This window comes from Lucilia cuprina, chromosome 5 (genome assembly GCF_022045245.1).
Source record: "Lucilia cuprina isolate Lc7/37 chromosome 5, ASM2204524v1, whole genome shotgun sequence".
NCBI lineage: Eukaryota > Metazoa > Arthropoda > Insecta > Diptera > Calliphoridae > Lucilia > Lucilia cuprina.
The window spans coordinates 62,673,868-62,698,110 of record NC_060953.1 but is presented as its reverse complement, the minus strand read 5'-3'; the positions used below and the strand labels follow the sequence as shown (position 1 = coordinate 62,698,110).

At 29.3% G+C, this 24,243-nt stretch overlaps 4 protein-coding genes across 9 annotated transcripts; 3 read left to right on the top strand and 1 right to left on the bottom strand.

Moving 5' to 3' along the window:
- Positions 1-31: 31 nt before the first annotated feature.
- LOC111684867 (nuclear valosin-containing protein-like) lies at positions 32-4,948 on the top strand. 5 transcript variants are annotated; one of them, XM_023447086.2, is made up of 11 exons: positions 33-227; positions 468-591; positions 665-753; positions 1,076-1,226; positions 1,331-1,552; positions 1,628-1,986; positions 2,054-2,559; positions 2,619-3,420; positions 3,494-3,823; positions 3,899-4,123; positions 4,531-4,948. In XM_023447086.2, exons 1-11 carry the CDS (start codon positions 171-173, stop codon positions 4,606-4,608), a joined length of 2,943 nt encoding a protein of 980 aa, XP_023302854.2. In that variant the 5' UTR covers positions 33-170; the 3' UTR covers positions 4,609-4,948. The 5 variants fall into 5 exon arrangements, with proteins under 5 accessions (XP_023302849.2, XP_023302854.2, XP_023302852.2 ...); XM_023447084.2 differs by having other exon boundaries at positions 1,328-1,552; XM_023447083.2 differs by having other exon boundaries at positions 1,076-1,265.
- On the bottom strand, positions 4,758-7,236 carry LOC111684836 (carboxypeptidase B). The gene is made up of 3 exons (XM_046951978.1): positions 6,463-7,236; positions 5,720-5,979; positions 4,758-5,648 (listed from the first exon to the last, which is right to left on the bottom strand). Exons 1-3 carry the CDS (start codon positions 7,144-7,146, stop codon positions 5,117-5,119), a joined length of 1,476 nt encoding a protein of 491 aa, XP_046807934.1. The 5' UTR covers positions 7,147-7,236; the 3' UTR covers positions 4,758-5,116.
- Positions 7,237-9,325: 2,089 nt separating this feature from the next.
- Positions 9,326-10,013, top strand: LOC124420325 (glutamic acid-rich protein-like). Of its 2 annotated transcripts, none has more exons than XM_046952752.1 (2): positions 9,326-9,481; positions 9,556-10,013. In XM_046952752.1, exons 1-2 carry the CDS (start codon positions 9,373-9,375, stop codon positions 9,930-9,932), a joined length of 486 nt encoding a protein of 161 aa, XP_046808708.1. In that variant the 5' UTR covers positions 9,326-9,372; the 3' UTR covers positions 9,933-10,013. The 2 variants fall into 2 exon arrangements, with proteins under 2 accessions (XP_046808708.1, XP_046808706.1); XM_046952750.1 differs by having other exon boundaries at positions 9,326-9,502.
- A 4,497-nt stretch (positions 10,014-14,510) lies between these two features.
- Positions 14,511-23,573, top strand: LOC111684848 (carboxypeptidase B). The gene is made up of 6 exons (XM_023447062.2): positions 14,511-15,205; positions 21,541-21,868; positions 21,943-22,254; positions 22,591-22,701; positions 22,776-22,930; positions 23,018-23,573. Exons 1-6 carry the CDS (start codon positions 15,105-15,107, stop codon positions 23,307-23,309), a joined length of 1,299 nt encoding a protein of 432 aa, XP_023302830.2. The 5' UTR covers positions 14,511-15,104; the 3' UTR covers positions 23,310-23,573.
- Positions 23,574-24,243: the final 670 nt, after the last annotated feature.

The following is a 24,243-nucleotide window of genomic DNA, read 5'->3' as shown; positions in this document are numbered from 1 at the left end:
TTTTTAGTGTCAGCCGTCGCCGTCGTAATATTTGTCGGCGCTGGGCTCTGGACACTGATAGACGCGTTTGTTGAAGCATTCCATAAGTTAGTTTAACTATATTGTGAGTGAAAAAGAAAAACGATATTAAAGCAAATAATTTGTGAAATACTTAGGATTTAATACAAAAAATGAAGAAAAACAAACCAGTACTATATGATCCACTAATTATAAATCGTGTTAAACAGGTAAGTAATATCAAAAAATCTGTGCAATATTGTAAAGCCTCGAAAGTAATTGTGAGTGTGTAAAAAAATGCAATTGTTCGCCGGTGTGGAAGCTTAAGCGCTATCCGCTCGCTGCTGCATTATTAATTAAAAAACGAGGTTAAGTTATGTTTGATAATAATCTCATGTATGTACCTCAAATTTCAATAATTCCATGTTGAAATATCAACTCAACTGTGTTGCGAATCTATGGTACTTTAGTATTTGGAAGAAAATATTGATAAGACTTATTTGGATGTGGGTGTTATGACCAAACATTTACAAGATCGTTATCCAGAATATACAAGACGTAAAGTAGCACCATTCCGGGCATTAGTTGAACAAGGTAAGCAAGTTTTTTTTTAGTAAATGTTTATAGAACTTTTTTTTATTATTCGTTTTGATTTGTTTAATTTCAGCTTATCACGTGGTTTCTCAAAGTTATGGCCTAAATGATCCAACACCCAGTGGAGATGATTCTGATGCATCGGATTTAGAAGTTATGGATGTAAGTAACTTTTAAATATTGAAAAATATGTGTTGTCTATCTTTTAACATTGTAGAAGATTTGAAGGTTGCACTTTGAATTAGTTTACTGTTTGTGTGTGCTTGCAACTAGTTTATAAGTAAATTTTTAACAATTTCACAAAATTTTTAACTTGGGCTCAATGTTAGGATGATTCAAAGGAAAAATATGTTTTATCAAAAAATTTCTATTGAAACATAGTACATATTCTATCCAATTCCAAAAAAAATGTTTTTTAGAACATTTTCCATAAAAATTTCAATTACATATAGGTATATAATATAGATTAAAAATTTCTTTTAAGGATTCATCATCGAACAACATAATGAGCAATATGATGAACAGTTTATATAATGGCCCAAAGGCCAAATCTAATGCTGCAAATTCATCTAATCCTTCTAAACAACAATCTGGCGAGGCTATTGATATAAGCAGCGATGAGAGTGGGGACGAAGGTAATCCAACAAAATCAAATGGCAAATCTGTAGCAAAAAGTATATTTACTCAAATACTCTATGACTTTTGCTTAAATAAATATATTTTTGTTTTTAAATAGCAGCAGCTAACTTACCACTGGTTAAGAATTCGGCTATAACTGTTACAAAGATACCACCAAATCCTGAACGGACTTCAAACAAGGGTTCTTCATCAACAACTTCAACAACAACAGATTCTAATTCATTACCGCCTTTGCAACCGCATCAGCAGCAGACGGGTCAAAAGCGTCATGATAATATATCGATATCGGCAGCGAGTGGTGGAGGACAGCCGACGAAAAAACGTAAGTTGGATGAAACTGGTAAACATACGACTATCTATACGAAAAATCCTATGTCAAATCAATTCCACAAATTAGACAAACAAGACAATGGCAATTCCTCCTATATACTGCAACAGATGCAACGCCACAATCAGCAGCAACGTCATCAGCAATTAGACAATCACCGGGAGAGTAGTAACGATCCAGATCGTCCCTTTCACGGCAGTGGTCAACGTTCCCGCAAATATAAGAAAGAGGTACAATTGCGTAAATCACGTGAATCTTTTCAGGATATTGGGGGCATGGAGAAAACTCTCAAGGAGTTGTGTGAGCTTTTAATGCATATTAAATCGCCAGATATATACTTTGTTTTGGGTTTAATGCCGCCGAGGGGTATTTTGTTGCATGGTCCACCAGGATGTGGTAAAACCTTATTAGCTCATGCCATAGCAGGGGTAAGTTTTCTGTTGTTTATTCGTAATAAAAAAGTTTATTATAACTGTAAATTCTTTGTTTGTTTAGCAATTAAATCTACCGCTTATTGAGATACCAGCTACTGAATTAATTGCTGGAGTTTCTGGTGAATCCGAGGAACGTATACGCGACGTTTTTGATCAAGCTGCCACCAGTGCACCCTGTGTTTTGTTTATTGATGAAATTGATGCAATATCTTCAAACCGCTCAATGGCACAAAGAGATATGGAACGTCGTATTGTTTCTCAGTTGATTAGCAGTTTGGACAATTTAAAACTTAGTGAAGGAGGTCAGTCTGTGTTGGTAATTGGAGCCACCACACGACCGGATGTTCTAGATCCTGCTCTAAGACGTGTGGGTCGTTTTGATCATGAAATTGCAATTAGTATACCAACGCGTAAAGATCGCAAAGATATTTTGACAATAATATGCGAGGGCCTATCGGTTGAACCAAAATGTGACTTTGATAAGATTGCCGAATTGACACCAGGTTATGTGGGGGCTGATCTATTGGCTTTAGTATCACGTGCAGCCACTATAGCTGTGAAGAGGAAGTAAGTTTAGTAATATAAAGAATTTAAATAAAAAAAAACTTATTTTAATTATTTTTCAGATGCTCTGAACAAATGCGCGCTTTTCAGCTTAAGACTCAGCGTAATATAACTATAGTTGATTTGGATGATGACAATGAAGAAACCGATGATAAAACTGGAAAAGAAAAGGAAGCAGAAAAGGATAATACCAAAGAGGATGAAGGAGCTGAAGCTGTCTCTAAGGCGGACGAAACAACAAAAGTAACTAAAATAACTGAAGAAGCCGAACCTATGGCTGTCGATACCACCACCACGGATGAGGCAGCAAAATCCGAGGCAGATAAAACTGAGGCCACTAGCAGCAAAGATAAATCAGATGATATTGAAATGAATGATTCTACAAAGTCACCAGATTCTGTAGTTGTTACAACTGACAAATCAAAAGATGAAAATGTTACAAATAAGAAGGAAGTAACCGAGAATCTTAAACTGCAGGATCCCACATTGTTTGAACTACTTAACTGGTTGGATAATCCACCAGAAGATATCACTTTTGTATCAGAATTTTGCATAACTTTGGATGATTTCTGCGAAGCAGTTAAAGTTGTTCAACCTTCAGCGAAACGTGAAGGTTTTATTACTGTACCAGATGTTACCTGGGATGATGTGGGTTCTTTACAAGATATAAGAGAAGAATTGAAATTAGCAGTTTTGGCTCCTGTAAAATTTCCAGAGAAATTGGCTCGCTTGGGACTTTCGGCACCTTCGGGTGTTTTACTGTGCGGTCCGCCTGGTTGTGGTAAAACTCTTTTAGCCAAGGCCATAGCTAATGAAGCGGGTATCAACTTTATATCAGTTAAAGGACCTGAATTAATGAATATGGTAGGATTTGATTTTACTAAATGATTTTTACTTATCTCATATGGTTTTTTTCTTCTCTTTTATTTTTTTACAGTATGTTGGTGAGAGTGAACGTGCCGTCAGAGCATGCTTTCAGCGAGCACGTAATTCTTCACCTTGTGTTATATTCTTTGATGAATTCGATTCTCTTTGTCCCAAACGTTCCGATGGCAATGAAGGTGGTTCCGGTACTCGTGTCGTCAATCAACTTTTAACTGAAATGGACGGTGTTGAAGATCGTCAAGGTGTTTACATATTAGCCGCTACTAATCGTCCTGACATTATTGATCCCGCCATTTTACGTCCCGGACGTTTAGATACTATTTTGTATGTTGGTTTACCGGAACTACAGGATCGTATTGAAATCTTAAAAGCTAATACCAAAGTGAGTAGTTTTTATTTTATTGCTGCTAAAGGGTTGTGTTTATTACTGTACATTTATTTTATTTAATGTTTTTAGAGTGGTACCAAACCAGTTTTAGCTGCTGATGTTAGTTTCGAAGTTTTAGCTTCTTTAACGGATGGCTATACTGGTGCCGATCTGGCTGGTCTTGTACGTCAAGCTTCTATGTTGGCTCTTAAAGAGTCTCTCAATAATACCGACCTAAAGTTGGACGATTTATGCGTGAATCAGGGTCACTTTACAAAAGCTATACAAATGTTAAGACCCTCAGTTAGTGCGCAGGTAATATTCTAAAACAAAAGTTTTTTATTAATTAAAATTTTTTAAACTATTTTTGAATTTAAAAATTTTTTCGTTTATTTTTCCTAAAAATGTTGTTTTTTTAATTTTACTGAATTTTTTTTAAATAGTTAAACGTGTTTTCAAAATTATTTAAAATTCTAAAATTTTACAAAAATTCTAAAAATTTTTAAAATTCTAAAATTTTCCAAAAATTTAAAAATTTTATAAAATTTAAAATTTTTAAAAAAATTTTAAAATTTCCAAAAATTTGAAATTTTCAAAAAATTTTAAAATTTCCAAAAATTTGAAATTTTCCAAAAATTTAAAAATTTCCAAAAAATTTAAAAAATTTTCAAAAAATTTAAGAGATTTATTTCATTAAAACATTGTTTCAATTTCCATTTTAGGATCGCAAAGTTTATGATAAACTACGTTTAAAATATGCTGCACCCCGCGTACCGATAGCCGATGAAAGTGTTGTTTAAATATTAAGTTTTTTTATATAAATTAATTTTTACTGTAAAATTTTTCTTAAATAAATAATTTAGTTGTACTAACTAACAAAAAAAAACATACAAACAAAAACAATCACTTACCAACCAACAAAACTAATAACTTCTTAAAATGTAAAACATTTTTTATAACAGAATTTTTTATTTTTATTATTATATTCCCATTCAATGATTTCATTGTTTCAAGAACAAAATACAATAAATATACCCATACATATACACACACAAACAAACTTCACATAATACGTGCAAAATTGTAAAATGTGAATGTTAAGGAAAAGTAGTTTTAATATAGTTTGTAATGAAATCCTAAGAATACAAAAAAAAAAACATTTATTTTCATCTATTATTTTCGTTTGTTTGGTATTTATGTAATAAACACATCTCATTTATGTATGTATTTACCATTATATTATTTACAAATTAAACTATTAATTAAAAAGTAAAAAAATTGTAATTTTTGTTTTTCTTATATATTTAACTAAAATTTTACGTCTGAAATTGAAGTTATAATACCTTCGGTTAAACGATTTTTTGCATTATTTAACTTTAACTTATTACTTTTGTTGTTGCTTAATTGTTTTGAAATAAGTTTTTGATTTTTAACTTTAGTTTGCTTTTGTACCGTTTTATCTTCGCTTTTGTCTTCTTTTGTCTCAATAGCTGAACTTTCATCTTTTGTTCCGTTCATAATTTCTTCCTCCTCGATTTGTGTTTTCAAACTATAGGCCTTTTTGCACATTTCTCTTATGCCATGCCAACTTTCCATTCCCAGAGGATATATTTTATCTGCAGGTGGCTGAAAACCATACTCACTTGAAGGCAATTCCATGACCAGTGTTAAAGGTATTTTAACCGCTCCATAAGCATAATCCACTACCGAACCCGCTATATGACGTTTAGTTATATGTGATATACTACCAACACGATAATAACGACCACTTAAGGCTTTAATGGCATTGCGTCCAGCAATAGCCACACTTTCCATTAGTTTAGCATTTTTTGGTAACGATCTATTTTCAGACAAAAAGAAAAAAAATCACGTTTTAAAACAATGAACAACTTTACATCTTGCTTTCCTTACTTGCTATAACCCCAGGGATACATTATACTTTGTGCATACGAATGTAAAGACAAAAAGAACAATAGTCCTGGTGCTAAACTGTGTAGTATTGCTGCTACGGCCTTGGTTTCATGTTCCGAAAAGGGTTTATCTCCTTGATAAGTGTTACGTTTGGCTTTTGCTCGATTAACATCCCAATGAAAGTCAAAATTACGATTACAATCGGTACCAATATAATCGCCATTTGCAGTGGGACGACGATTTTTACGCCATCGTGGATTCTGGAAAACAAAAAAACTAATTTAAAATTTCATTAAAACAAAGAACTTTTCTTAGTGAGTTGGTTAGTTAGTTAGTAGATGGATAGATGGATAAATGGATAGATAGATAGATAGATGGATAGATAGATGGATAGATAGATAGATAGATAGATAGATAGATAGATAGATAGATAGATAGATAGATAGATAGATAAATAAATAGATAGATAAATAGATAAATAGATAGATAGATAGATAGATAGATAGATAGATAGATAGATCGATAGATAGATAGATAGATAGATAGATAGATAGATAGATAGTTAGTTAACAATAATGGCTCATGTTATGATGGAGTAAATCTCAGCTCTGAAGTCACACTTCACAACAAAAAGGGGTTTACGCATAATAACTTGAATTTTAAATATAGATTGCAAAATTTTACTTCATCCTAAATTACTTACGAACAATAATAACTATTTTATTAATCATAATTCTACTTACAAAATTCCGAGCATATTCATAACCATCTGGATTGACCACCGGTACAATATAGAATTTTAATTTACGCAACAAATCACGATGTCTAACATTCTTCTCCGTCAATTGGTAAATACAATTCAAAGCTACCGTTACAGACAGCCATTCTCGAGCATGTGTACCTCCCTCAATAAAAACAATATTGCGACCATTGTTGGGAGAATTTTCCTCCAACAGTTTAAGTTCCATATAATTTATGGGAGCAGAGCGAGCACGATTTTCTTTAGCCTTTTCATTATTCCAATTGATTTCAATGCATTTAATAGATCTACGTTCAAATGTTGTGCCCAGAGTATGGATTTTAACAAAATCCATAAAACGTATTTTAATGTAATCAAAATATTGTAAGATTTCACTATAGGACAAATAGGAATGCAAAATATCGGGTCGGGTAACTGTAGCCAGTTTCATTGAAACCGAAGTTTTCTTTCGTTTATGTTTGGACTTAGGTGAGGAAAGTTTTATGCAGGTTTTAGAACGTATACGCGTGTGATTGTTTATAAGAATAGGCCATTTGCTGTTTTCATGATTTAGTGCGGCCTGATAGGTTTTTATATCCGGTAGTAATGAAGAAAGTTCAAATACTTTGTTTAAACTCACTTTGGAATCTTCTATAGGATTTACAAATTCTCCTTGAGATTTTAACATATTTATTTTTTATATGAACAAAATTAATGAGGGGATTTTTTTTATAAATAATTAACTTTTTACGATAAATTTAATAGTCATTATTTAAATAGTTTTTTAATATTTTTGAAATGTCGTTGGTATTTATATTTTGACTTAAATTTTCGAATATAAATAGTATTTCCGCTCTGTTTTTATTTACTTGTTTTAGGGTTAATGTTGTATTTTAAACTAAATTATATATTTTTATTATAAATCCACAATTGTCGTAAAGCGATTGACAAATTAATTGCAGTTTATTCAGGTTCCTTAAAGGAAGCAATAAAAAGACTGTCTGTGCCAATAATTTTCTTGTTGGGTATGGGTATGGCAGTTGTTGACTCTGTGTTCTTTTCTATATATAATTTGTTTACTTTTATTTTACTCTAAAAAACTTTAAGGTTCTAAAGATTTTGTCAATACGTTGGTAACACAAAGGAATATTGGCCAAAAACTCACAGAAGTATTTCCGGTCCTTTTGTATTATGCATTTCTTTTGGTTATGTATTATGTATTTTTTATGTTAGGAACACCTGCTTTAAAGTGCCTTAGTAAACTCAAAATAATTCTCTGAGTCAAGTAAAAAGCGATAAGCAAGTATACCGTGTTATATAGTCGCTAATGCCCACCTATAATTTCTTAATAAAAGGACAAAAATATGATCAAAATTCATAATAACAACTCACGCAAACATATTTCCTTGTATGTTATTCATTTTATTTCCTTTAGAGTTGACATTTAAACTCTTCTGGCATTCCAGGAGTTTTTATTTGTCATTTAAAGTATGCGTGTTTATCTATATATGTTAACAACATATCGACTCTAGAATCCACAATAATATCTTGTTGAAATAATTATTGCATAAAAGAAATAAAAAAGTTATTAAACTAGAATGAAAAAACTTTTAATCGCTTTATAAATAATCAAAATCAGGTTAGTAGAAAAAAATACGACCAAAAAATGGATTGGGTGGTCTAAAAGTAAGTAAGTTTTGGAATAGCATTATGCTTATCGATTGTAAAAGTTATCCTTTAACATTTCTTACGACTAGTAAAAAATATTCAGTAAAAAATATTAAGTAAAAAGACATCTATTAAAAGTCAACAAGTCAGGAAATAAAGTACGTGGATTGTTCTGCAAATTTGGTTCAAAAAACTGGATTGTTTAAAAAGATTTTTAATTAGTCTTTCCTTTAATTCTTAGAAACATTTCCTTCAATATTATCTAGAACTGAACTAGAACTAAACTAGAACTGAACTAGAACTGAACTAGAACTGAACTAGAACTGAACTAGAACTGAACTAGAACTGAACTAGAACTGAACTAGAACTGAACTAGAACTGAACTAGAACTGAACTAGAACTGAACTAGAACTGAACTAGAACTTAACTAGAACTGAACTAGAACTGAACTAGAACTGAACTAGAACTGAACTAGAACTAGATCTGAACAAGAACTGAACTAGAACTGAGTTACATATAATCATACAAATATAGTTATGGCATTTTACACAGCAGCCGCAATTTAATAACTAGTATTAATCTCTCCATTCTAATTAATACAAATTTATTTAAAGTTCTTTGACTTGAATATATTATGGCGATTGTAAATATGTACATACAATCTCAAATAGTTAATAATTTAATAAAAATCATACATAATTAATAATGTTGAGTTAAAACTATTGGAATTTTTTGATTGTTAATAGCAACCATTTAAGAACATAATCTTCTTTAACATTTATTTTATTTTCTATTTATTGTTGGATGTTTTCAAATTCTTAAGATTTACAGATCAAAGAGGTTTCTTTATAGAAAAAAATAAATTCATGGTCAAGGTAAAAATTTGTCTTCTTTCATTTTTATTTAAATATTTTAAGTTTTTGTTCTATGAAGATTTGTTTTAACAATTAAGTTATGAACTGAATAAAAATTGTATTGTTTTATAGTGAGATTTGTTTATCTGTTATAATCCACGCTTAATTAAAAATATAGATTTTTTGATGATTTATGTGTATTGCAAAAAACAAACATTTTTAGTTTTCAACTAAAAAAGAGTTTAAAAACGTATGTATATCCTTTGAATCGAATTGAATACTCGGTATCATGGATTTTTTACTATGCAAGATTAATTTTTAAAATTGTATTTCAAGTTGAAATTTTAAACCGAAAACATATTTTGAAATTAATCAAATTTATTTTCTAAATAATGAATTTTACTCAACAAATAACTATAATTTTTATAATAATTTTCATTTTAACATTTACATCAATTACAATTCAAGCGAGATGTTTGAATATCTCCCAGACTGATGCAGGTATTTGTGAAGTCTCTAAAAGTAAGTAGAAATCTTTAATATTTATACAAATATTTCAAAATCAATTTATTTAGATTTCTCTGAAATGGATGAGAATATTTTAAATGATATTAAAACTACAACTATATCGCAAAAATCTACAAAAACAATTAAAGATAGTGATACAAACAATATCGAGAATTGCTCTTCTTCAGCATATAATTTGCAGGATAAATTAATTAGCTTGGCCATTGAAAATCTGTTGGATTTTCATAGATTAAACAGGCACATTAATCAATTTCCTAATGAAATAATAGCGAGAGAAAAAAGAGGACATAGTACCACACATACTAAGGATGAGAAGGATAGAATAAAGAAACGATCTATTAGAGAATCAAAAGATCATACTTTCAAAAAGCATAAAAAATCGAAACGTCATCATTCTTATAAGAAGCATCGCAAATCGTTTTAATATTAATATTTTTTCTTCTAATTTATTTTATGTCATATATTTTTCAAAATAATATTTTAATTAAAATGATTTGTCAGTGAATCTTCGTTGTGACATTTATTTAATTTCCAGAAGTTAGTCTATGTTGCAATTTTCTAGAAACATCAACTGCAATACATAGTACATTCTCTCGATTCAGAAATTTCTAATAGTTCTGGGAATGATTTCCATTTTTCGAAATCTCTTAGAACATTGTCAACCACCTGTTATGAGATGAGTTTTGATTCTATAGTCAGGACTATAGACGAGTCAATAGCATGAACTATTGAAAAGTCTATAGTCTGGACTATAGAAGAGTCTGTAGTCTGGACTATAGAAGAGTCTATAGTCTGGACTATAGAAGAGTCTATAGTCTGGACTATAGAAGAGTCTATAGTCTGGACCATAGAAGAGTCTATAGTCTGGACTATAGAAGAGTCTATAGTCCGGACTATAGAACGATCTATAGTCTGGACTATAGAAGAGTCTATAGTCTGGACTATAGATGAGTGTATAGTCTGGACTATAGAAGAGTCTATAGTCTGGACTATAGAAGAGTCTATAGTCTGGAATATATATGATTCTATAGTCTGGACTATAGAAGAGTCTATAGTCTGGACTACAGAAGAGTCTATAGTCTGGACTATAAAAGAGTCTATAGTCTGGACTATGGAAGAGTCTATAGTCTGGAGGCTTCAGATTAGTATGAAGTCTTGTTTATAGACCATTTGAAGTAGTAAACGATCATATAAAGCCATTGGAAGCAATACTGGATTACTGTTTCATTCAAGGATGGATTTAATAAAGTTTCTTGTGCTTGAAAAGTATGTAAACGAATAGTTGTGAAGACTTAACGTTCTTTTGATTTAGGTTATTCGAAAATTCAAAATTGATGACCCTCATTTCCGTTGTAGCAATATTTCGCCTCCGGTAAAAATTTATTACACTTGTCTTTATTAAAAAAAAAACAAATTTTAAACAAACATAACTCATAAATACAATTAAACTACTTTTTAAAATAGATTTACATAACTCTTTAGTTAAGTATCCCCCACATACATATAGACACAAAAAAATCTATATTTAACTTCCGGCCATGATCATTAAACCTCATAAAAAACACTTTCAATACGCAATTTCAGTTAAACAACTTTCAACATCTTCGTCTTTGTATAATTAGATTAAAATTTAAACCATTGAGAATATGATTAATTAAGACACATTTACAGCTAAATTAAAACGACTATTGATGTGAGATATTTGACCAAAAAGACAAATTGTTAACAGAATTTGCTTTAATAATAATTTGATGGACCATAAACTTTACGAATGAAAGAGATACAAAATTTTGTGTGCATAATGTATTATAACGATATTGAAGAGCTTCCGCTAAAAAATTTATAAAAAAAAATTTAGAAAAATATAATTTTAAATGTTTATTTAATTGAAAACAATAGATAAATTATAAATTCTAATAACATGACTATCGAGAAGAAGTAATTATTCAAATGAGGCTGTTAACCTTTTGTTTAAGTTCTTACGGACGAACAAGAATTTAGAAAAAGACGTATTGTTATTCGATGAAAAGATATTAAAGTGATTTATTAGGAAAATTAATTTTAACAGGTCATATTTAATACTATTTATTTTAATAATAGATTTATGTGATTTACTTCCTTTAACATTCTCTTGATATTTAATTGATCTTTGGATAATGGTGATGATAATTTATTTCAACAAATTGTAATTATGCATAACAGAATCTTGAAAATTTTTTATAGTTTTGAAAATTTACAAATATTTAAAAGTAAATCATTAAATAAGGTCTTAAATATAGCTGGAACAAGTCTATAGAAAAGACTACATACAGTAAGGAGTAGAGAAGAATTTATTGTTTGGACTGTAGAAAAGTTTACAGTATGGAGTATAGGAGAGCATATAGTCTGCACTGTGGAATATACTATAGTTTGGATTATAGAATAGTCTATAGTTTGTTCTTTTAAATAGTTTATAGTTTGGACTATTAAGCAGTCTAAAGTTTACTTAATAAAGTCTATGATTAGGATTACAGATCAGCGTATAGGATGTTTTGTAGATCAGATTATAGTATCATTATATGTAGGTCCATTATCTGAGTGTACATATATTGAACTATAGTATGGACTGTAGATGATTTTATAGTTTGTTTTATAAATGAATCTGTACTATAGAGAGTCTAGACTACAATTAAGTCTATAGTCTCCTTAAGCTCTATTCTATAGAACTCTAGAACTATATACATATATAACAATATAGTGTGGAATACAGTTAAAATATAGCCTGGACTTTAGATAACATCTTATTCCGGACTATAAATAAATCTTTAGTCTGAAAACTCTCTAGTCTGGACTATAGATCGCTCTATAGTCCGTATTATATGTAACTCTATAGTCTGGACTATAGATAACTCTATACTCTGGACTATAGATAACTTAAAGTTTAGAAAATAGATAACTTTGTTATTAGGACAATAAATGGATCATGGACCACTTTATAGTCTGTATTATATATAACTAAATAGTCTGAACTATTGAAATATCTATAGTCTGGATTAGAGATAACTCTATAGTTTGGACTATATACATATGTATATACGAACTTTAGATAACTTTTTAATCTGCACTAAAGGTGAGTCTTTATGCCGGACTATAGATCGATATATAGTTTCGAATATGCAAACGTGTAGTACCCTAATGTTTATATAAACATTTCAAATATCAAAAAAACATCTTAAGAACTTCTGAAATTAAAAATATACATTAAATATAATCTTCATCGTATTGATTTCCTATAATTTGTGTATTAATCACACGATGAATTTATTTAAATAAATATTTGTATCAAGTATTTGATTTTTTATTTTATTTTAAATTTTTTTCTAAAGTAAAAGTATGAATATATTTAATTTCAAATTAATGATGACCTTCAATGGACATATGGGATGTTTAAGTATTAGCATGGCATCATGTACTCGTTATGAAGGCATCTATCTATCTATCTTTAAGAGAAGTTGTTAAAGTCATCAGAAGTGTTTTCTTAATAAATAGATTTTAGCCCCCATCGATTGATTTTAATTAAAAAAAATGTAAATATAATATTAGCAAAAAAATACATACTTTACAAAAAAAAGTAAAAAAAAACATGTGTTCATATAAGGGACAGAAAGCAATTACATGCTAATGAATTCCCAGTTAAAAAACACCAACACTTTTTTTGAGATTATAACGATTAAAAGATTCGAATAATCAATCTATTGGTTACTGCTGCTGCTCACTATTAGACACATCATGCCCAATCTCCTTAACTTAAGTTAGCTGAGAGTTATGCTTATAAAAAAATTATCATCTTGCTAGACAAGGCGGATACGTTTTGAAATTTAAATTTGTTTATTTATTTTTTTTCTTAATTCTTAAAATTCAATATTTTTTTCTTTAATTAACCAAAAACTAGTTTTTTTTACCCAAAATAGTCTTAAAATTCTATTAGAACTTTATACGTAACAGTTTTAAAAGAAGTGACGGAAACGGTGTGGAAAAAATTTGTTAGGACAAACCAGTCTGATTATACAAAAAATAAATAAATTAAGCAGAAATAAAAAGTGAATGATTTAGAAAATGAATTATCGAAAAAACTCAACATAATTGGTAGTGTTTTGACCGAGAGTAAAGAAACCGGTTGAGAGAATTGCATATTAAATAGAATTGTCGTACGTCTGATTTTGTCAAATGTTTCGATGCTAAACTAAATGCGTGGCATAGTCAGTAGTATTTTTTAATCGTTAGTGTTTCGTAATCAGAAAAATACAATAATTTCACTAATTGTTTTAATACTTGATCTATAGTTATCAATTTAGATAATAAGAAAAATTTCAGTTCTATTTCAGTTCTAGTTCAGTTTTAGTTTAGTTGTAGTTCAGTTCTAGTTCAGTCCTAGTTCAGTTCTAGTTCAGTTCTAGTTCAGTTCTAGTTCAGTTCTAGTTCAGTTCTAGTTCAGTTCTAGTTCAGTTCTAGTTCAGTTCTAGTTCGGTTCTAGTTCAGTTCTAGTTCAGTTCTAGTTCAGTTCTAGTTCAGTTCTAGTTCAGTTCTAGTTCAGTTCTAGTTCAGTTCTAGTTCCTAATTGATTTTAATTCAATCATTGCATAGTATAGGGCATTAATTCAATATAATTACAATTTGAATGATAGACAATACATTGAAACTACTAGACTTTAACGGTCAGTGATAATTTGAAATTTGAAACAACTAGACAAACAGACAATAAGTACAAGCGCGATACAGATACTCAGTTCAAGCACTTCTCACAAAAAAACATCTCATACTAAATGGATTAGATGAGACGAATGGATGGATGGACAAGATGTTATTTTTTTTTTTCTCTTAACCTTGACACTCACTATTTAATAACCAAAACATAAAAATTGTTATTTTTTTCTTTTTTTATAAAATGTATTTTTAAAAAAATAAAATCATAGTGTTGTTTTTTGATATTTTTTTAAAATAATAGCACCTTTTTGTATGATTTACAGTTCAGTTCGGTTTGACTGAGTACGAGTTTTGATATTATTTTATAATTCGGTAACGTCTTCTTTCTAAGTTAAACTTTTGCATGACTGTTAGTCGATCGCGTAAACATAAGCGTATCGGACGGAAATCGCTTAACTTGATCTTTGGTTAAAAATTAAATAAAACCAAAGAAATTACACACAATAGAAATAACAAAAGTTTATAAACTTAAATTAAAAAAAAAAAAATAAAGAAGGAAAAAGAAAATATAAAATTAACTAATAACAAAACAAATTGAATTCAATCATATAGAAATTGTTAAAAAAAGTGGAAATAAAATAATAATTATAAAAAAAAATAAATGTGCATTTTGTACAAAAAATATAAAGTATTCAAAAGCCATAGCAAAACAAAATATGCAATATTAAACTTCCAGTGCTATAAAATGTGTTAACGTGCTAAACGCCATAATATCCATAAATATATATTTACATATAAATTACCAATAATATTAAAAGGAAATTTATATAAAAAAATAAATTAATAATAAACCATATGAAAGCACACATTTAAACAAAATACTATACTTTTCATAAAATTTTTAATTTGAGTTATGAGTCCAAACGGCCAAATAAAAATGTGGCTGCAAATAGCTGCTGCTCTGGCTTTAATGTCAACTTTGACATTTGCCAGTAATTTAGCCGGTTACGAGGGGTAAGTTTTAATTTTAAGACTTTAATTTTGAAATCTTTAAGATGAATCATGTAAGGTTTGATAGTTCTTAAGTATAACTTAGTCCTAATGGTGGTACCAATAGTTCAATATGGTCCTAGGTACATATTTAAAAGACTTTTTCCTCCCTCTCTCTCTCTGCTCAAACATTTTTATACATTATTTTATATTCACTGAGTAAAATTCGAATAATTCCCCTTCGGAATATTTATTTTATAAAAGTGGTTATTTCCGGCATAGTTTTATTATTTTTAATATTATTTGGATCTGTTGCTATGTTTGCTAAAAATACTTGTTTTATATATAAAATATTGGGTTTTTGATTTATGCTAATTTAAGTGTGTATTATATTATAGCCAGATTGATGATGATTCAACTCTGTTGCGGTGAAATTTTGGTTATTACCAATTTTTTATATATATTGGAGAATTTAAAAAAAAAACCAGAAATATAGACCAGAATAACCATATTATACCCTACAATGAGAAAAAACGATATCTAAAGTCCTTAATATAGACTAGATTTATAGTTCAACTTATAGATGAACTATAGATTAGACTGTAATTTAGACTATATACCAGACTATAGTCCTGACTATAGTCCAGTTTATAGACTAGACAGTAATTCAGAATAAATACTAGACTATCGTCCAGACTAAAGACTAGTTTATGTTATAGTTTATAGGTCAGACTTTAGACTTGATTATAGGTTGAACTATAGATAAGCTGTAATACAGACTATAAACTAGGCTATAGTTTAGACTTTAGACTAGACTATATACTAGATCGAGTATATTCCAGATCAGAGATACTAGTCATACGGTAAAATCGGCGGCGGCTGGCCGCCAGTAATATTTTACAAGCCCAGCCGCCGTCGACTACTTTCGGCTCATAAGACTTGGTTCACACTGGGAAACTTTTGATTTTCTATGTTAGAGAAAGAGATGGTTGATATTTCTTTCTTTTTCTCTCACACACAAATATCAAAAGTTTCAGCTTAGCCGCTGATAAAATTGGAATAGCACATGTATTTGAGAAAATAATTAAACATAAGAAAAAAGTTAAATTGAGTCAACAACTTAGCCGCCGCCGATATTTTTTTATAATAAACCGCCGGCGCCGATCATTTTGCATCGGCTTGCATCTCTAGTCTAGATTATAGACTATACAGAAATTCAGAATATATACTAGACTATCATCAAAATTATAGACTATAGACATTGTCTTGACTATAATTCACTTTTTAAATATCCACAATTAATATATAAACATTGAGTATTATGAATATTGGTCCATATTTGCTACAATATATTGGAACAAAGGTAAAATTCCCATAAATTCTTTATTATGAAAAATAAATAACTTTAATATGCTGACAACCAACCATAAATAACTTCAAAAAAATTTAATTGTTTTCTTTTTATAAAAATATTTAATTCAAATCACAGATTGACAGAGTTGTCAAAGTAACGAAACAACAACCTTATAATTAACTAGCGCCAAATTAATGCAAACTTAATTTTAAATAATTTATTTCTTTATTTTCAACAATTATGTACTTAATTTTTCAAAAGGCCACCAATATCAAATACACCTGTAGTATTTAAACAAAATTACAAAAGTCAAATAGTAAATAATAGATGAATGACTGACTGGTGGTTTGTTGGTTGGTCAGCAAAATAAACATTAACAAAAGTACAAATATTTAATGATTATTAAAATCTTTAGATAGTAGGTATTTGCGAATATATGTATAAATTTAAATGCATACATTTAAGTACTAAAAAAGCCTTAGGGCATTTTAACTAAAGTTTGATAAGTATTGAAATTGTTAATAGAATTTAAGTAGGTTAAGATATAAGGCAGGGTACTGATATTATGTATATTAAATTAACAATGTTGACTAGGGCATTATGCCACCTTAAATTTTATCAATTGCATTGGAATTCGCAGATTTCTAACCGAGATATCAATGTATACCTTTTTAAAGTATTGAGCTGCGATGAATCTGATTATGGCCTCTCAACGTATCTTTCTCAGCTTGAGATAAACATATATTAAAAAAGAAAAAAAGATATGTCAGATGTTAAGCCGTCATTTTAAGGTTGACTGAATGGACTTGAAATCGGTCCACAATTTTAAGTGGCCTCCGGTAGTTTAGTGTTCTAGTCTGGTAGACCGGAGGTGGTGCATTCGATTCCCACCTAAAACACTGGTTAAGGTGCGCACAACAGGCCCCATAGAGGCCTAGGTGTATTTCTTCGGATTTGATGTATATAAATCCTCCTTTTAAACTAACTACATACGAATAACATCCGGTGTAATAAACAATAGTTCTGGAAAAACTAATTGGAAATTTACTCATAATCTTCATTTCTGAATCGATTTATAATTTTTAAATTAGTTTACCCCCATTTTCATAAATTTAAGATATATTGAGAGTTTTCTTACAAAAATTTTCCTTACTGCAGAAATAACTACCAGTTAAGCGAAGTTTGTGACAATGGTTTAGACTGTTCGATAATAGTTTAAAAGTACTGAAATCCACTACTGGAGACCTACGAAAGTTAGTGGTTAGATTTCTAGTCTGGTAGAACGAGGCACTAGTTAAAGAGAGCACAACAGGCCCTATAAAGATCTACTTTTCTTCCTAACTAACTAACTTACTAACTAACTAACTAACTAATTAACTAACTAACTAACTAACTAACTAACTAACTAACTAACTAACTAACTAACTAACTAACTAACTAACTAACTAACTAACTAACTAACTAACTAACTAACTAACTAACTAAATAACTATCTACCTAACTAACTGGATTTGTTCATTCCGCAATCAAATCAATAAACTTTATATAAACTACTAAATATCAATGAACTAACCCTCATACCACTAGAGAAGTCAATAAAATAGTTAAAAGACTAATGAATAGGTTTATATGTAGACTATTCGGTAGACTAATCAACAAAACAAAATTCTAGACTTAGGGCGGATTTTTCCGATAAAGATAATCTGCATTCTTTAGTTAAACCAAGTTTTATATATGTTTTGTGTTTTTCAGTAAACAGTAACGTTGCTGATTATCTTAGTTTAACTTAGTGTAATTGGCCAATTAAACTCAAGTTATAAGAGAGAAAACACAATTAACAAAAACAATAAAACAATGATTTCCAAAGAACAAAAACTTAATATTTTAAGTAAATTGCAATTTTTTGATTTGTTTTGTTTTATTTATTATTGTTTTAAATGTTTATTTTAAATTTTTCCAAAATTTTCCATTTTACAAAAGTATTGTTTGCAAAAAACAGCTGTTCTTTGTTTACGTTTTTGAGTGAAAAGTTGGCAATACTAACAAAGTTAACTGAGCTTAAATCTAAAACTGAAAACCACAATCATTAGTTAAAGTGCGCCTAAATTTGTTCCGAGTTTAATCTAACAGCAAGTTAAGCCTAGTTTAACTGAGGAGTAAGAAACCCGCCCTAGGTAATTAATTTTGATATATTCAACTATTAATAGAAGCACTTGTGCGTTATAGAATCTAAACGTTTTTTATAAAGGGCTTTTATAATTATAGAATTATAATTAATTCTACATTAAGACCAAAGGTTTTCTTACTACCAAACATAAATGTAAAGTAATTAGACATTATTCATAAATCAAATTTTGTCATTTTGTGAAACAAAAAAAAATCTTTTTAATTTGTTTGGCCAATATCATTAGAAAATAAATTATTAACAAGCACGATTTCATGATTAATGAAAATATAATTATTTTACATGATAATAATGATCTACCATCATCACATTCGATGTAAAAGTGACAATGATCTTTTTAAATTTAGACAAAAAGGTGGAACGACTTTAGAAAAATAAACCTTAACGAATTGTTTAAATATCAAACAATAACAACTTTGTATTCAAGTTTTTAAAATTTGTAACAATTTATTGAATTAATCTGCTATTCAATAACAATAAACAGTGGACGTAAGATTTACGTACCACTCTTGGAGTTTACCTTCGTGTTTTTTAAACAATTCTTATTAGAATTACAATAAAATCAAAACAAACAATTCGGAAGATCTTCTAGCATCCTTCCGCCTTTCTATTTTGCAAAAAAATATAAAAAAGACCACGTTGAGACATAATTATATATTTTTAAAAATATATATTTAACAAAATATTAATAAATGATTATTGTATAAATTGCTGAAGGTAAGGTCAGGGAATATTTAATGGCTTTTTTTAAACAATACCAGATGAAGACGTCGTTTTGTATATAATTTTTTTTCTGTTAAAACAGTTTCTATTAAAAACAAATAAAGTTAATGATAGAGCTCTCAGCATAAATACCAAAAATACAAAAAAAATATAAAATAATTAATTTATTCGTCATTCACCGACAAATTAGCATAACAATCACTCTACAGCACATACTACAACTATTGAAATTAACCGGTGTTAACAGTTCATGATAATGACAAGCATTATGCTGATGATGATGAAGAAGACGTTTTTCAATATATAATGATGAATGAGATGAAAAAGTATGTCTGTCTCTTTATGCGATTTAACTCACGTGATGATTTGTTATTTAACAAATTATTGTCTTATTATTTAAAATATTTAATCATTTTTGTTTTGTTTGTAAATATTGGAATATTTTTATGTTTTAATTTTAAATTTAAATTAAAATAATTAAAATAAAATTTAAAAATTCATCTGACAATAGAGAGGCTATTGTTTCGATTAAGACATGTTTCGTTTTGGTTTATGTGATAGCAGTGAATGATAAAATATTACAGAAATCGTAAAGATGATGTTTTCATTCCGTTTGTAACACATCGAAATATTGATCACAGTTCCACAAGAGTATATATGTATATTTTGGGTCCTAATTAAATTCTAAGACGATCTAGCCATGTCTGTCCGTCCGTCTGTTGAAAGCACGATATATTTCGAACGGAAAGAGCTAGAAGCTTTAACAGCCATAACGAGTACTATATAGCAATAAAATTCGACAAAAATAAGTTTATATGAGCCAAATTTTCTCTACCCATAGATAGATAGATAGATAGATAGATAGATAGGTAGATAGATAGATAGATAGATAGATAGATAGATAGATAGATAGATAGATAGATAACGAGTACTATATAGCAATAAAATTCGACAAAAATAAGTTTATATGAGCCAAATTTTCTCTACCCATAGATAGATAGATAGATAGATCGATAGATAGATAGATAGATAGATAGATAGATAGATAGATAGGTAGATAGATAGATAGATAGATAGATAGATAGATAGATAGATCGATAGATAGATAGATAAATAAATAGATAGATAGATAGATAGATAGATAGATAGATAGATAGATAGATAGATAGATAGATAGATAGATAGATAGATAAATAGATAGATAGATAGATAGATAGATAGATAGATAGATAGATAGATAGATAGATCGATAGATAGATAGATAGATAGATAGATAGATAGATAGATAGATAGATAAATAGATAGATAGATAAATAGATAGATAGTTTGTTAGTTAGTTAGTTAGTTAGTTAGTTAGTTAGTTAGTTAGATAGATAGATAGATAGATAGATAGATAGATAGATAGATAGATAGATAGATAGATAGATAGATAGATAGATAGATAGATAGATAGATAGATAGATAGATAGATAGATAGATAAATAGATAGTTAGTTAGTTAGTTGGAGTTAGTTTGTTTGTTATTTAGATAGTTAGTTAGTTATTTCGTTAGTTATTTAGTTAGTTATCGTTTTGATTGTTGTTGCAAAACTGTTTCCTTATCAACTGTTGATCTGATGATTAAATATGAACAACTTTGTTTACAACTTGTTTACGGAATGTTTATAGCGTGCATTGATTAATGACTTCAAAGTGTTACAAAGATTTATAATTGATTTGAACATGGAATATTTAACGATAAAAATTGAAAAATATTAATAAATGATTTCATCAAATTTATTTTAAAATTAAATTTTAACTTGAATAAATTAAAAGCGGATGCCGCCACGCATTAATATTAGTTTATAAATAAAAATTTTGAAGATAATAATAGAAATAAATTGAACTATTTAGGTTTTTCAAATATATCTACATATGAGATAACCTAGACTGAATTAAAGAACAATAAAAATATAGCCGAATCTAAAAAAGTGGTTAAACTCGAAACTTATATAGGTTTTTTTTTAAGTTTCATTCTTGTTAGGGATTTTTTTATAAATTAAGTTATTAAACAATGATTAGTTAATTAAAAAACTATCTAATTTTTCCATTGTTTCAGTTACAACAAATATACAGTATTCCATGACAATGACAAGGCCTTCGAATATATGGTTGAGTTACAAACTCAAGATGTTGATTTGGATTTTTGGCTGTTGTCACGTAACATGTCCATCGTTTCGGTTAGTCCTGTTATGCAGCCTATTTTCGAGAAACGTTTAGCCGAATTGGGTGTAACCTATCAGGCAAAACCTTTAATGGAAGAAATGATGAAATTTAATGAAACCATAAGTAGTGATAGTTCTGATTGTGAGGGTTTAGAATGTGGACATAGTAGAACAAGAAGACAAGCTAGAGGCTTCTTCACCCACTTTCCTAGATACAGTGAGGTAAGCATATTTTCTTAAGAGGTGTGAGAATAAATTGATAGTAATTATTATATTTTTTTAAATTCTTTTCCTAGATCCTGAATTATATGAACGCTTTGGCTGCTCGTTATCCTCAATATTGCCGTTATGAGTCATTGGGTCGTTCTAATGAGGGCCGTCATCTAGCTGCTTTGTCTATTTCTCTTAATAGTCGTTTGCGTCCACGTCGTGTGGCTTATATCCAATCGGGTACACATGGTCGTGAATGGATTACACCTTTGGCCACTTTATACTTTGCAAACGAATTGTTGACCAATATTAGAGCTTTTACTCGTATCCTTAATGATGTGGAAATCTATGTATTGCCTTTGGTAAATCCTGATGGTTATGAGTACTCTTTCACTACGGTAAGTAAGATTACTTAGTTATATGTTTTTTATTTTGTAATATATCAAGAGTATATATAATCTGCTACGACAAAACCCTGTCGGTACGTTTCCCTTTTTTAATATGGTCTTCGAGAAAAGTAGCATTTCGAAATACAAAATTGGAAAAAAGTCAAACCTCAGAGGTTTACTTTATAGGCAAGGAAACAGTTTAAGTTAATCCTTTCTTCAGAAAAGTTTGAGGTCAGAATAGGTCTTATAAACTGAACCGTATAGTATTTTAACTGAGTTTAGATAAACGTTTAACTTAAACTCTATTAAGTTTATCTCTTTTCATAACTGTTTATTTTATTTCAGGATCGTTTCTGGCGTAAAAACAGACATCATTATCCCGGTCGTTCTTGTGCTGGTGTTGATATCAATCGTAATTTTCCCAACAATTGGAATTATCGTGGTGCCAGTCAAAATGTAAATATATTAAAGAAAATCTTTACTATTTAAACCTATTTTACTATTACATTTAAAAACTCTTCCCCATTTAGCTGTGCTCTGAAGTCTTTTCGGGCACCTCTCCAGCCTCGGAACCCGAAACATCTGCCATTGTTCGCTACTTGGAATACAATCGTCAACGCATTAAGTTGAGTTTGGATGTTCATTCATTTGGCAAATTCATTTTCTATCCATATGGTTATTCCAGGTGACTAGTGATTACAAAAAAAATTCAATTAAATTTATCTAAAAAGAAAAGGAAATGAAACAATTAATTTCTATTTCCATTTTACAGAAATGCTCATGCTCCTACACGTACTTTCTTGCATTCCGTTGCCAGCCGCGCTGCCAATCAAATTACCAAATACCGTGGCACTCACTACTCGGTGGGTACTTCATCTAGCATTTTATATGAAGCTTCCGGTGGTCTTGATGATTTTGCTTATGGTAACTTGGGCATACCCATGTCCTTTACTCTCGAGTTGCCTGGTGATAATTTCCAAGTTGCCTCCTCGGACATTATACATGTGTGTAAAGAGACATTTGCAGGTTTTATCGAATTTATTCGACATGTTAGTTTATATTAAATTAAAATAGAAAAATATCCTTCCACTAAATCCACATTTACATATAGATAACTTATTTGTACAAATTTGGATCGTAGACACATATTGTATGTTTTAGGTTTCATTAAATCTTTTTACTTTTAAATGTTCGTTTATTAACAGAATGAAAAAATATTATTTTTTGTTTCAATTAAGTTTTGTAATTGAATTTTTTTGCCTATAGTTTGTAATTTAACTGTTAATTAATTGTAGTTAAATAAATAAAAAAATACTTTAAAACTGTGATTATTTATTTAAACAGTAGTTAAGAGAGTTTAGAAGACGTCTAATAGACATAGTGAGCTCTAGACTATAGACAAGAATATAGACTAGATTATAAGTGAGAATATAGACTAGACTATACATTAGACTGTATACTAGAATATAGACTAGATTTTAGACTACACTATTGACTATGATGAGACTAGACTATAGACTAGACTATAGACTAGACTAAAGACTAGACTATAGACTAGACTATATACTAGACTATAGACTAGACTATAGACTAGACTATAGACTAGACTATAGACTAAACTATAGACTAGACTATAGACTAGACTATAGACTAGACTATAGACTAGACTATAGACTAGACTATAGACTAGACTATAGACTAGACTATAGACTAGACTATAGACTAGACTATAGACTAGACTATAGCCTAGACTATAGACTAGACTATAGACTAGACTATAGACTAGACTTTAGACTAGACTATAGACTAGACTATAGACTAGACTATAGACTAGACTATAGACTAGACTATAGACTAGACTATAGACTAGACTATAGACTAGACTATAGACTAGACTATAGACTAGACTATAAACTAGACTATAGCCTAGACTATAGACTAGACTATAGACTAGACTATAGACTAGACTTTAGACTAGACTATAGACTAGACTATAGA

Excerpts from the sequence above, each read along its gene's own strand:
- LOC111684867 (XM_023447081.2), top strand. The coding sequence starts at position 171 with ATGAAGAAAAACAAACCAGTACTATATGATCCACTAATTATAAATCGT. Across the intron at positions 754-1,075 it reads CGGATTTAGAAGTTATGGAT|GATTCATCATCGAACAACAT; the intron begins GTAAGTAACTTT and ends ATTTCTTTTAAG. Across the intron at positions 3,824-3,898 it reads TCTTAAAAGCTAATACCAAA|AGTGGTACCAAACCAGTTTT; the intron begins GTGAGTAGTTTT and ends TAATGTTTTTAG.
- LOC111684836 (XM_046951978.1), bottom strand. The coding sequence starts at position 7,146 with ATGTTAAAATCTCAAGGAGAATTTGTAAATCCTATAGAAGATTCCAAA. Across the intron at positions 5,980-6,462 it reads ATGAATATGCTCGGAATTTT|AATCCACGATGGCGTAAAAA; the intron begins GTAAGTAGAATT and ends TTTGTTTTCCAG. Across the intron at positions 5,649-5,719 it reads TATCCCTGGGGTTATAGCAA|ATCGTTACCAAAAAATGCTA; the intron begins GTAAGGAAAGCA and ends GTCTGAAAATAG.
- LOC124420325 (XM_046952750.1), top strand. The coding sequence starts at position 9,373 with ATGAATTTTACTCAACAAATAACTATAATTTTTATAATAATTTTCATT. Across the intron at positions 9,503-9,555 it reads TATTTGTGAAGTCTCTAAAA|ATTTCTCTGAAATGGATGAG; the intron begins GTAAGTAGAAAT and ends CAATTTATTTAG.
- LOC111684848 (XM_023447062.2), top strand. The coding sequence starts at position 15,105 with ATGAGTCCAAACGGCCAAATAAAAATGTGGCTGCAAATAGCTGCTGCT. Across the intron at positions 21,869-21,942 it reads ACTTTCCTAGATACAGTGAG|ATCCTGAATTATATGAACGC; the intron begins GTAAGCATATTT and ends TTCTTTTCCTAG. Across the intron at positions 22,255-22,590 it reads ATGAGTACTCTTTCACTACG|GATCGTTTCTGGCGTAAAAA; the intron begins GTAAGTAAGATT and ends ATTTTATTTCAG.